The sequence below is a fragment of the Buteo buteo genome, chromosome 9 (genome assembly GCF_964188355.1).
Source record: "Buteo buteo chromosome 9, bButBut1.hap1.1, whole genome shotgun sequence".
Classification (NCBI taxonomy): domain Eukaryota; kingdom Metazoa; phylum Chordata; class Aves; order Accipitriformes; family Accipitridae; genus Buteo; species Buteo buteo.
The window spans coordinates 16,267,389-16,280,787 of NC_134179.1; the positions used below are offsets into that span (position 1 = coordinate 16,267,389).

The window sequence follows — 13,399 nt, forward strand, 5'->3', positions numbered from 1 at the left end:
TTGTTACTGGCTGGGCTGAAACCCCGACACATGCTCAGGATGTGCTTTGGACAGAGTAATTTATAAACCAATCTTTTTCCATTCATCACCCTACTGAGATGAAATATAATGAAAGACCAAGGAGATTACATACTTAATGAAATTGCTTTCTACCACCTTACTACTTAAAGAAAAGTAACACCAAACCCATATATTCTTTAGAAATTCAGAATCACTCAGAGGTCTACGAGCTTTCTAGCTGGGTACACACTTCCATCATAAGAACCATCTGGCCACCTATTCTGAATTTATTTTCTAGGCAGTAATAGCCCATTTGGACACCAATAGCCATCCTCTGCTGCTCCATCTACCAGGAAGCTCCCCTCTAACATGGTTTGAATGTACACCTGCCATATGACAGAAGGTGCCCTGCAAAATACTGGTAAGTGCTGCTATCAGAATATCCCATGTGCAACTCATTTGGTAAAAATCTTAAAAAAGGAAAAAAAAAGGGGGGGGGGGGGCTCCAGAATTACTACCTTTGTGGGCAAAAGACAGAAAGACAGGCATATTGATGGTGTGCTTCTGGCTCTCAGGCACTGAAAATACTAATTCTACATACAGGTTTGTTTAGGAAGCTAACGGTTTTCCGAGCACAAGTTCATTCTGTGGGTTAAGTATATTACTATATGCTATTTACCTATCTAAAACCATTAATATAATGCATTAGGAAAAAAATATCAAATTTTAAGGAAGTTGAAAACTAAAGCATTTTCATCTCTCTAAATCATTCATACACGTATTTAGACAGTCTAAAGCCATGTACCAACCAATCATCTATTCAGCTCAGTGTCCCAGGCTTTTGTAGTGGTATTCTAAAATACTGACATATATATCTTAAAATGGGATTTTTACCATTCTGAATTGCAGGTGCTAGGTCAGGTTATTGCATTTATATTTGCATACCTGGATGCACAATCCCATCTTCTCTGCTCCATTCTAAAATGTCAGCCAAATATGTGGAGAGTTCCAGAACTACTGGCTTTATGCAAGAACTCAACCCAAAAAGCTGAACTTATCTTCCCATCTCAGAGCCCATAATTTCCACAAAGGTCTACAAGCCAAATATTTTAACTTGTAACTTAGCAGTGAAGGTTATTTCCAACAAATATAAATACCTTATTTTTATGAGAGAACTGGATGCTCTACTGTATGCACAGAGTTCTTTTCAAGTGAAAATTTCTGACTGATTCCACGGTCTCCAGACAAGAGTACAGATGAAAGAAGAAAAAAAAAAAAGTACAAGTGACATATACTTTTCCTGTCTCATGAAGTTAAAAGACTGTCTCTGTAGTCTGAAATGAATGACTGAATTATTTGACTTAATATTTCTGTTAACTAAACAGGCTCAGTAAATTTTTCCAGTAATTTTCAAATTGGAATTAGGATTCTTCCAAGATGTATTTCTTCACCCAATAAGCACTGGATAACTGCCCTCCTCCTGACAAAAGGCTTTCACAGACCTTTTACTCACAAAGTAACATACAGAAGTCCATCATCAGAAAACCAACAACAATGACTACAATCAGCATTTGTCATATGTATCACTTCAAACAGAGGGAAGTAATTTTGCTAAATTTTACAATGTTAGTAAAGGCAAATAAATCTGATTATGACACCTAACATCTCAATACAAAAGGCACACTGGAAATGGTCTCCCTGTCCACTGTTTGCTCATATTAGAAAATGAAATTAACTGTCAAAGATTAAGTTTCTGTTTGCATATTGCAACCACCACAGCAGTTGTTGCTGATGGATGTTTTCAAACACAGCAATATGCAACACTCTCCACCACTGTTATCCCATACCTTGCAAAGCAACTTGAATTTGGTTCATTAGAAAATGGAAAGAATGGCATACATAGCTTTGCAATATTAAAATCTGCCATAACATAAAGCTCAGCAATTCATGTTGTAAGAACTGAATATTTGCCAAAGAGAGATTTAAACTGGCAACTGAATTGGATTACATTCAATACTACAACTAAATTTTTAGAAATTTGTTGTCTAGGTCATCTAGCTGTTACAAAACCTAAAACCTACGAAACTGAACTACAAAGATATCTCAAGAGTATTGCAACATTTACAATAATTGCATAAATTACCAAAACTTATACACAGTTCATATAGTAAATTTATATATGCTAAGAACCATAGTGTGTTGACAAATTATTTCAAATACCTATGCATAACACAAGACCAAAACTGCACATTATTGGTATTGAGATTGGATCTTTCACTGTGAAGAAAGCACTCTTAACCTCAAACACTACTGAAAACACTGTGAAGAAGTAACTATTTTCAAGCAAAAACATTATCCATCCACCACCAACTACTCTCAGTCACTAAGATAATATAAGAAACTTTGGAGATCCAGGAAAAAAAGTTCTGTGGCACATCCTGCTCACAGAATGCTGTGGGCCTCGAGTGAACAAATACTCTGCAGAACCTGTCTGATATAAAAGTGCTCCTACTTGATTATGCACAGATACACAACATTAAATCAAAGAAAGGCTGCCTACCCATAACCAGAACCTTCAAGAGATGCAGTTGGTACGTGAATTCACATTGCAGGCATACACTGCACCGTCATTTGAGATTGAAGAAATTCTTTTCCTTTGCAGAATCCTCCTTTGGGCAAGCAGACAAGGAACAAGAAAATATGAAGACTATGTAACTAAGAGGAGTCAATTAACTTGTAACCTACCCACTAACCTCTTTTCCTTCTCACTCTCCACATACATCTAAAAATCACATTATGGGTGAATTCAAGGAGTTATTTCTCCCACTCCCAAATTACAAAGCAGAAGGTCTCAGCCCTTCAGGCGAACTGACACTTAAACTGCTCTACCAAATGCTACACCAACCATTAAGACCTCAAATATTGCACACTGCCTGTGACAGTATGGACAGAACTCCAAGAAGCAACACTGCGGCCATCAGAATAGAGCTATTTTCCCAATGGTGACAACACAATTGCTTAAGCTCTCAGAATGCAACCTAATCAGTTCAGGAAAATTGGAACAGATTAATTGAAAGCTGCCAGACTATCTTTAAAGAGGTCACAGCTCCAGTAACAGGATGACCTCTTAGCTGATGCTATGACCAGCTGTTGGATCTATTTTGGATCCATGAAAAAAAAACATCTGGAAGGTTATTCTGAAGACTAGTGTCTCAGAGAAGAAAGTTTGGGCAGGAAACCTAAAAAAACTGTTTATCAAAGATCTTGAATTCATGTCAACTAATTTATGAGACAACATCAGAATAACAAAAAAGAAAAAAACATACCTCCTCAGTTCATAAAGACATTTAATTTCCCCGTCCTTCAATCTAGAAGTCTTAACCTTTGCTGATGCAGCAGTTACTGCTACAGAAGGAGCTGGGTAAGTGCAAAGGAAGTCCACCGACTAGTATTTTCTATCTACTCTCATGGCTGCGGCCACAAACTTCCACAGCAACCTAGAATATTCTAACAGCCTCACTAATGGCTAGAAATAGTTGAGTGCCAGCTTATGTGACAATTCTACCATCTTATAGATGGCAATGCAGGAACTTGCTTCAGGAGATCCCGGGAAGTCCATTCATCTTCCCAAAAAACAGGCCTAATGCTGGAACAATCTGTCATGGTATTGCTTCAGGAAGGAAGTCTGGGACTGGCAACTTCTAAAGCAATATATCTGTCCCTTAAGCTTATCATAGCTGAGGCTCCCTGGCACCAGCCTGGATAAGTTGTAGCAATAGGTGGTATAGGTTAGTTCCAAGAAGTACGTAAAAGAGTCAAAGCTGTTCAGACAAAGAGTTTGTTTCCTTCCACATCCAATACATGACAAACACTGGCACTGAGTGATTATGAAACTGCTTGTGTCAAGAGGGATGACAAGAAACAAAGAAGAGTACAGTTGAACCAGCAAGTATATGATTTGATCAGCTGTTTGTGGCAGTGATGTAGGGGTTCAAGGGCATAAGACTCAAGAGGGAAGTCAATGAGATATCCACTATGCAGGTAGTGAAGATAACATTGTCAGTGTTATCAGTGGTGGAGGAGCTGAAATACTTTCAGCCTTGAGAGAGTGCTAAAGGCAAGTAATAGGACATGCAACCAGAGATAACTGTGTCAGCAATAAGGTGTGAACTTAGTTCATCTGGCAAGCCTCCACGGTATTTTTAAAGTCACATTCAACTGAACATTTTAAACCAATGTTCAACAGGAAACAGTGACTTTTCCAGGCAACTGGCTTTCCAAAATAAGACTGGACACCTTTCCAGAAAGTATGCTTTAAATCAAACAATTATTAGTCACAGTGCAAAACTGTTCCACAGCTCTTGCAGGCTCAGCCATTTTATACATTTAGGCTAGCAAGTTAGCATTCAGGCAGCCTAGTTGGGAGGTGAGTGGCCAGCCGCAGAGCCCAGTCTTTGCTAAATTGGGAGGAAATAAACCCCAGTTGCAAGGCTACATCCGAATCAGTACTTGGAGAGCTCACAGTGCTAACAGCCAGAAGCACCGGCAGGTCAGGACATAGAAACCACTTCAAGTCTCCGATCCCACTTTCCTGTGCCACTATTTAAGGAGTTGCTAATAATTAATTGGCTGAGTATGTTTCCACCTCTTGAGTATACCAGTGTCTGCAGGTGAGCTGACATCTAGCTTGTAAGTGTCCAAGTGCCTTGTAAGAAAAAAAGCCTCCTATATGTCAACAGTCTTTGTGCGGGGTTCAGGCCCACCATTTGCTAGGTCCTATTATGAAATGCATTAACCTCCAATGCACAAAGAATCACACTGAGATTATAAAGCAGGATCCTTTTTTTCTTTAGTATGTAGCCCTTTATATAATTACAATACTAATATTAGTCTAATTCATAACAGTATACACTCAAAACCCTTCTCACTTTCTAAAAGTCTTGCTATAAAAATATGTTTTCATGTTCATTAAATTGAACCAGCCCAAAATCAGCCACTGTGACAACCCCTGGGTTTAAGAATAAAACTTGGAGTCCTAGACTGATGAAAGAAATAAAAACTGAAGCTCTTTACCACCCTAGAAAAACAGGAAAGCAAGATGTTTCCCTACAAGCCGCTGCCTGATCATTTTCCTATGGTAGTCATAAACAAGTGATATTTTATACTTTTATGAATTCTTATACCATTATTCTTTCATGGCAAACACTGAAAATTAATTGTACCAAACCAGTTAGTCTGTTAAAGAAAAGGAATTTTTTTTTTCCACTAGTAATACATTGTGTTCTATTTCAAGCCCAGTTTTCCATCTATAACTTAGCCCTAGTTATAGCAGAATAAAATTCCAGCTTTTATGACAGAAGACGTTTTTTGATCAATAGAAGTCAGCAGTAAAAGCATTTGTGGTTTTTCTCTGGAAAGCATTTGTGGCCACAGACTCAAAGGAAGAAGAAAGGGAGGGGGATTAACTCTTCAATGAAGGTCAAAAACATAATTTAAAAGTGAACCAAGAAGAGCAGCTGTGTCTGTCAGCGCAATCAAGATTACCAGCTGGAGAATTTACCAGCAGTATGAAAACAATGCACACCAGATGTCAAATGTTGCAACTGTGAGTAGGAAAACATCTCTGGGCATGGCACTGTCATGCTAGTACTCATTACCAGACAGATTCATATTTAGCATTTATTTATTGATTAGACAGACACTACCAGCAGAAACAATAATATTTCCTTAGAAACAGCTTTTGAGCTTGCAGTGTAAGCCAGAAGCAGGTGTGCACACTGTAATAATTTTAACATTGCGCATTCTAATAACTCTCCGTGTTTCACTGTGAACACAATACAATAACTTTTAAACTAACTAGAGAATACTAGAACATCTGCAGCTGAGCTTGCTTTAGCTTCACTCAGTTCAGTCTGAGCTTTTAGCTTGAGTTTGGATTCTTTTCTAACAAATCTAAAATAAATACTAAGAAAACAAAGTAAAAACACACCCTATTCCATGGATAATCAAGTGGAAAAGACTCTACATAAGCCATGAAAGTGAGTACTTCAATAACATCTCTGCCAGCACTTCCCTCACCAGCTGCTTTTTATCTTCCTCCTCCTTCTGGGGCATTCTTGTCTTTTTTTTTCTATACATTTTACTCCTTGAGGATGAACTTATTTGTTCCCAATGCTTCAACCACCATTCTTGGTGTTTAAAATATCTGATGTCAATTTACTTCTTTTGTATGTTCTTTTATTATCTCACTCACATCCTCCTTTGTATTTATCTCTCAAGTGAAATACAGTGAGAAATAAAGAAAAAAAAAAAGAGAGAAAGATTTGGTTTTGTACTCCTCTCCCCCTCCATTGTTGATGACTAAACTTTCTTCCTCAGCAGCCATTTCTGCAGAGAGCCAACAAATCCAGGCCCTCAAATTCTTTCTTTTTCCAGGCTTTAAAATTTATCCTTTAAATTCTACCATCAAAATGCTGGATGTCTTTCTTGCTATTATCTGCTGGTATAAACTTCCTGGGTGTCATATCCTCCTCTAATACACGCAAACATTCCAGTAAACACCCTGCCTCCCCCATTAGTTTAACCGTATCGGGGAGCTGACTTCTAATTCTAGCTCTTCCCCCACTTTTGTCATTTCCTTTAACCAGTTCTGATTGTACATTCTTACCCTTGAATACTGAAGGCTGTACATTTATAAAAATCTACATAAATTATGATTTTGTCTCTGCTTGAAGCTTCTCCCATGTTCATTTTGTTGTCCAAACACCTCTCCCAAATGCTCTAGTTGCTACTTTGCAAAACCTGCCTTTTTCTCCTTTCAATGCTAATATTCCTAAGAGTAGGTGGCTCTTGGTTAACCCCTACTGTTTGATGTTAAGGATTTTTCCAGTTTCCACTGCTAAATTCAGTTTTAACATATCATTTCTCGCAGTCCAGAAAAAAAAAAAATTAGATCCCAAGAAACAAAAAGAACCACAGATGTTAATATCCAAATTGTTTACCACGGAGGCTATTCTAGAAACTACTCTAAAGTTTGATTTATACCCTCTCCCTTCTTCCTTGGTGCAAATGCTTTATCTGAAGGAAAACATGCCCACAGAAAAACACCATACCATCCTAAATAGTTAGTATAACTGAATCAAGACAAAGTTACTCAAATACAATTACTGTCAGCAGACGAAATGGAAATGTGTTTGTGGCACCTTTTCCTGACGTAATACATATGTTAGCGTAGGTTTGTCAACTGCTGCACGTAGGTTTAACTGCTGCAATTAAAAAAAAAAAAAAAAAGGAATTCAAAATGCCCAATCAATAGGTACATTTAACCGCTTATGCACCCATTACTTTTTCCATTCTCTTAAAGACAGAAATTTCTTATATATTTCATTATCATAATTTCATATTCACCTTAGCTTCTGCACTCATTCTACTGCATTACAACCTATTGTCCATGGCTTACCTTAGCTTTGCCATCCTGTGCAGACATATATCCTACACACATGCTCTCTGTTGTATGGCTCCACAGAAATTCCACTATAAAGGAAAATGCAAGAAGTCACAAAAAATGCTTTGGTTTAGAATATAAGATGTAATTTAACAAGACTGGAATCTTGAGAAACAAATACAGCTTAAAATATAGTTAGGGAAAGGACAAAAAACAAACTTAAAGGACAAAAACTACTTACCAGATTAATTTAATCTCAAAAGAAACAGCTATCAAACAAACAAGATTTTCCTGCACTATTTGCAGTCACACGCTGCAGAACTAATACCCAGAATGAGAACGTTACTTCAATGACATGGAGCATCCAAGATGAGAAATACCTCAACTGCAACTACAGCTAAAAGATAGGACCAACTTCTAAAGCAGAAGCCTGTTCCACCCATAAAGTAGAAGCAGATATAACTTGCATTTGCTTGCCTTGAACCCAAACATAAGCACACTACAACAGCATAAACCCAGATGGTGTACAAGGATTCTGTAGAATTGTAATGCTATCAGCAGAACAACCAGTAACAAGCATTTTTTCACAGAACTGAGCATAAATACATACATAATAGGTAATCACCAATGGGCAAATGGAGATTTGTACTTTAGCTCCACAAGTAGGTTACAGGAAAACATGCAGAAGTTGTAAAGTCTGCAAGATGAGAACTGAAGATACAGAGCAGGCAGGAAAGACATCTGGTGAAAGCAAAATAACCCTGCAGAAGAAGGAGATGTCTGCTAATGGAAGCAGAGTACCACTGCGTAAAAAGCAAGAAAGATGCCTGGCAAAATTAAAGCAAGACCAGGTCCCATAAGTAAGCTGAATTACATCAAAAGCATATGCAACCACCCCCTTTCTTAGAGGAGAGGGTAAGGAGCACCAAAGGTAAGAGAGAAAAGAAAGATGGAGACGAAATGAGCCCATTTTCATTTTGGCTTCCCCATCAAAGCACTCTCAGGTCTGATCACCTTGACTTCTAGCACTTGCTATATAGCATCAACTCTCTGGTACTGTATACTCACAGCTAATTTAGGATATAAATGTTAAAGACGAACAGTTTTGTGTTTGTAGTCATAATGATTAAGAAAACTAACCATTGGTAACGTGTATGGTTAATTGCATGTTAATTCAGTAAGGTGTTGTTTTAAAGTTTGAAAGTGCCCTGATTTATCAGCCATTTAAACAGCCCATTACAGTGATCTTTAATTCCCCGATACATACATAGGTATCTTTGTATCTTTACACACACACACCTTTACTCAGTTGCAACACAAAATTCAAAGATCATATTACTCCTACATTTAGCTCCCATCTAGTGGAGCTTCATAAACTGCCACACTGTATTCTTCCTGCTCTATGTCACAGTAATTTTTCTTCCAATTCATTAAGTACACAATTTGGAAGGGGCGAAAAGAATGAGTTGCTGATCAGAAGTCAGGGTATTTCATAGAATACTGTAAAGGGCTTAAGAAATTGCACTGAAGTGTAAATTTTTCCTTTGGATTACAGGAGTCACCTTACATGAATTACACAAGATGCCATGAAAAGCTATATCCAGGTATTTCTTAGGAGAGAGACTTTAACATACTGCAAAAAGCATCTTTAGGTGGTTTTAAAACTCTTATTCATTCCTATTCCTCATGTTCCTTTAATATGATTGAAGAAGGTCACAGCATGCTGAGTATGCTTATCCTTTGAACCATTTATCCTTGCATAGCAATTAACCCTGAGTAGAACATCAAAGTTTAGACAATCCCGGCAAGACTTGAAGATTCTGACAGATATGTAGATATCATCATATAAGAAAAATGAACTTCATTTAGGTATGCAATTTGCTCCCCCCTGTAACAGATTCATGACTGATATCGCCAAAGGTTAGTCAAAAGTTTTCAGAGACTGAAACATATTTAGTGCAATGTAACTGCGTTCGATGAGGCCGACCCCTCCCTAATACCTTAAAGGTTCAACTGCCAGTGAAAGCATTTATTTTTTGGAGACAAATTTAATCTTATCTTTCAATTTTGAGAAGCTGGGCAACAGTTCCTGCCAAATACACTCAAAATATTATTTCTTTGTCTTTGATAACTCTAGGCATAGTCTTTTAAGTTTTTAATATTTTTTTCCTTCTACATTGTCCACCAAAGGTAGCATGTACTAGCTTGAGACATGGTTATTGCTAGCTATTACAAGCAGTGGAATTACAATGAAAATCCTAAATTACATAATTATCTGAAGACTTTTCACATATTTTCAACCATTTAATAAATCACTGTCTTGCCATTTGTTTCAATAGTTTAAAAAAAAAATTTAAAAAGATCATCCCTACAACAAAGACATGAGATTTCATTATTCTACGCACAGACTTCTTCAGTACTACACAACTTATTTTCAGTCCAAACACCACAAATACTACATATGTTTAATTATACATTAACTCAGCATACACTATAAGGCAGGAAATTTCTGTGGTACAGAAAAAAAATCTTTAGAATAAGCTGTGCTACATTAATCTTATTTCAGTGGAAAGAAAACCAAAAATCAATGAACAAATAGTCTTATGTTGTAAGATATATTGGGATTTTATTACTTTTTGAGGAAAAAATCCCAATCTTCCTTAATAGGTACACGTTTTCTTACATGAATGACAAACATTAAATGAATAGAAATATTTCTCTCACTCCCAAACGTAAGAAATTGAAGGTTAAGTTGATCTTGTTCGTTATTATTTAGTCAAACTTATATTTTCATTTTCTTAACTCTTTTTTAGGGATAGAATTTATGTTGTAGGATGCTTTTGCACTAGATCAATAATGTCATAATTATTCCAGTCTGAAAACTGTAAATCAAACTTGCAATGTTCTCTGTATGTTTAGCAACCTATGCCCTGATTCTGGAGTCAGGATTAGACAGTCTTGGCTTTCAAATAGTTGAAACACAAGAGTAAGATGATTGTCAAAGTCTATATGACAGCCTGCTTCTTCAAAAAGACAAGCTATTCAAGTAATAACTCAAAAAAAATATAACATACAAAAGCTATTTCTAAGACCTTCTCCCATCCAAGCCTTACAGAATTCCTTTGTTGTCCATCAGGATAATCCCAGAACCATCATTAGAATTGTGAGGATTCATGTCCCAAATCTCTGGTTCTTTGTAATAGCAAAATAAACGTACATTAAACTCTTATGGATAAGATGAGATGTTGACTAAAAGCATAAAAGACAAAAACTGCAACTGTTGGGTAGAGAAACATGAATGTTATTAACTGTATTGAGCAAAATTACTTATTAGAGTGAATGACTGGAAGGGTGTACAATCAGACTCAAATTGACCAACACAGAAAAAGTAGTATATGATATTTAAAGATTCTTGTAATACAAACTAGCAAGGTGTAATATGACAACAAAACTGAAAGATAACATACACCTCATCCTGTGAACTGTAATAACTTAACATCCTGGAAGTCACTGAACAGACAGCAATAAACACTGGATTTTGTGTGAGTTAACCCATCGTTAAGAATATATCTGCTGGCCCACCTTTAGCACACTCTGCCTGCTACTCCAGGCTGGCTGTAAGCAGGCAAAATCTGGTGACACGATGTTAGGATTTAGTGGGACAAAAGTAGTAATGAATTAAAACAAAGGTGAGGTGTCTTTCTAAACAATAGCCTATAGATTAAAAAGAAATTATGCAATTCAAGAATTACCGGGTGAGATGCTATGACCTGCCTTAATAAACAAAGTTAAGTTACGTGATCGAATTTGTCACGTCAGATCTTAAAAGCTATGAAATCTACTTTAAATCTGTAATGCTACTGGCAGCAATTCATTAAACACTTGGGGAAACAACAATAAAGCAGAGGATTATACAACTTTCATTGTGGTAGCATAACATACATTAGACAGGTCCATGTGACCCAATACATAAGCACATAGCGTGACCAGACACATATGCCCACATCTGAGGAGCACCACAGGAAAGGAGATAGTACAAGTGTCATGCTGAAGTAATTCATGTCCCCAGTCCCAAATCCCTGCCTTCAAAGAGAACATGGGTTTTACTGTCTCTGGGTTGTATTTCCACCCACCTCTGTCAGGAGTCTACAGCCTTCAGTTTCCTAGCTGTTTCTCTAGGACAAACCACACGACAGTTTACTATAATACACTTGTTCTACTGTAAAAAGCGAGACAGATAAGGATCTTATTTCTAGGACATAAACAGGGCAGAAGGGCTGTAAAGCTCATTGCCTTTTTAACCAGTCAGTTACTGATGGAGGCAAGGCATAGTTTTCTGCTGATCTCAATATAAACAGCAAGTACTCCTGTTGCCTGCACATGCAAATAGTAACTGCAACTTATCTGAACAGATTTTCCTGGGCATAACAAAAAAATTCTAGCCATAAACCAACTTCCCTTCCAAATTTTAAGTGTATCCTCCAAATTGTCACATTTTGTCCTGCAAAAAGGAGGAACAAAGAACTTTTTAGATAGCAATTTTAGCATATAAACCACTGAGAAGCAGTAAACAGTCATACACATTACTCCTAGCTAAAAATGTGACTTTTTTTCTATGAGTAACATACCCTGCCTTGCCACAAGCAACCGTTATTTCTGTGCTGTGGTTTTAGAAGGTTCCCACATAACCCTCTGAATCACAATTCTGCTTAGAAATAATGAGTCAGAAAGAATGCTCTTCTCCAGTTTTAGAGCACAAACACAGATAATACTACTATTTCACTTTCTAGAATTTTATCATCTCAAACAATTTCAATTCCTTTTTGTTTTCCCTTTGGATTTTGAACAATGGTAAACATGCACAGTTTTTACTTCATCTTTCACTTTAAGTTAGCACCTAGCTCAAGTAAAAATGAGTAAGAATTTCTTACCTAGTAAAGTTGGCTTTTCCTGTGATAATTCAGGATCTGCTGAACACCTGCAAGACCGAAGAACTATCACACCTCCGAGTACACCATCTTCATTGGCTAGAAAAGGTGAACCTGGGTAAAACCGTTGGGGAGAATTATTAGTAATAGGCATAGTTTCTTGGGTATTTTTTTATTTTACTTTCCTGCCTTCCCCCTTTAATCTTGTCACTAAGGGTTGAAAAGACTGTCAGGTCAACCGGTACTTTTACAAAAGCATCAGTTTTATTTTTTCTAGTGTTTCTAATGAGTAACTTTCTAAGTAGTAATCTACTAATATACCAGTAATCAAAAAATGAAAAAGAACTACAAGGAATAAAAAAAATATTGGAAATTACATTTGTGGTGCAAAAACATTTGTTCATGGATCAAAGAAGAGATAATGAAAAGTGGAGCATCGAGTTGAAAAAATCATGTCTCAATATTTATATTAATTATAGTACAGAAAGAACCAAAGATGGCCACACATGAAAAAAAATCAAACAAATTTCGGTCACTTTTATTGTTTATTAATTTTTCCCAATTTAAAGCACTTTGTACAGAGACATCATCAAACTGCTGTACGCTGCCTTCCTTCCTGTTTTATGAATATGAGCAGAAAAGCCCAAACACATCCTACTTTATACAGTGGCTTTTCTGCTGTTAATTTAAGATGTATGATATAAAACATCTTCTATCAGAAGCTGGAAAAGTTTTAAAGTTAGCTGAATCAAGTCTAAGTATTCTTTTTCTGGTTTGTAGTTTGAAATGAGATTCCTATAGTTTTAAATGTAGAAACAATGGTGTGATTTACATATGATCTAAAATGTCTCGAGCCACAAAATTGACCAAGTTCTTGCACTTAAGCCCAAAGAGACGTTAGTCACACATTCACATTATACTGTGATTTAAAGCTGAATATACAATTGCAAGAGGCATTTAATATATTTCTTTTCAATGATCTCTTTTAAATAAATTAGTATACTATGTCTAGTGTACAGACACTGTA

General features: G+C 36.6%; 1 protein-coding gene across 6 annotated transcripts in view; it reads right to left on the reverse strand.

Annotated features, from left to right (window-relative positions):
• The window catches only part of TASP1 (taspase 1), an 88,663-nt gene that overhangs the window by 6,359 nt on the left and 68,905 nt on the right, over positions 1 to 13,399 (reverse strand). The window contains exons 12-15 of one of the 6 annotated variants that reach the window (XR_012651614.1): positions 12,376 to 12,486; positions 7,460 to 7,533; positions 2,561 to 2,669; positions 1,158 to 1,238 (exon numbers count right to left, since the gene is read on the reverse strand). Coding sequence is in view for 3 of the 6 variants with exons in the window: in XM_075035475.1 (XP_074891576.1) it covers positions 7,170 to 7,265; positions 7,460 to 7,533; positions 12,376 to 12,486 (281 nt within the window). In the remaining 3 variants the exon portion in view is untranslated. The other 5 variants (XR_012651615.1, XM_075035475.1, XM_075035476.1 and 2 more) reach the window with 5 other exon arrangements.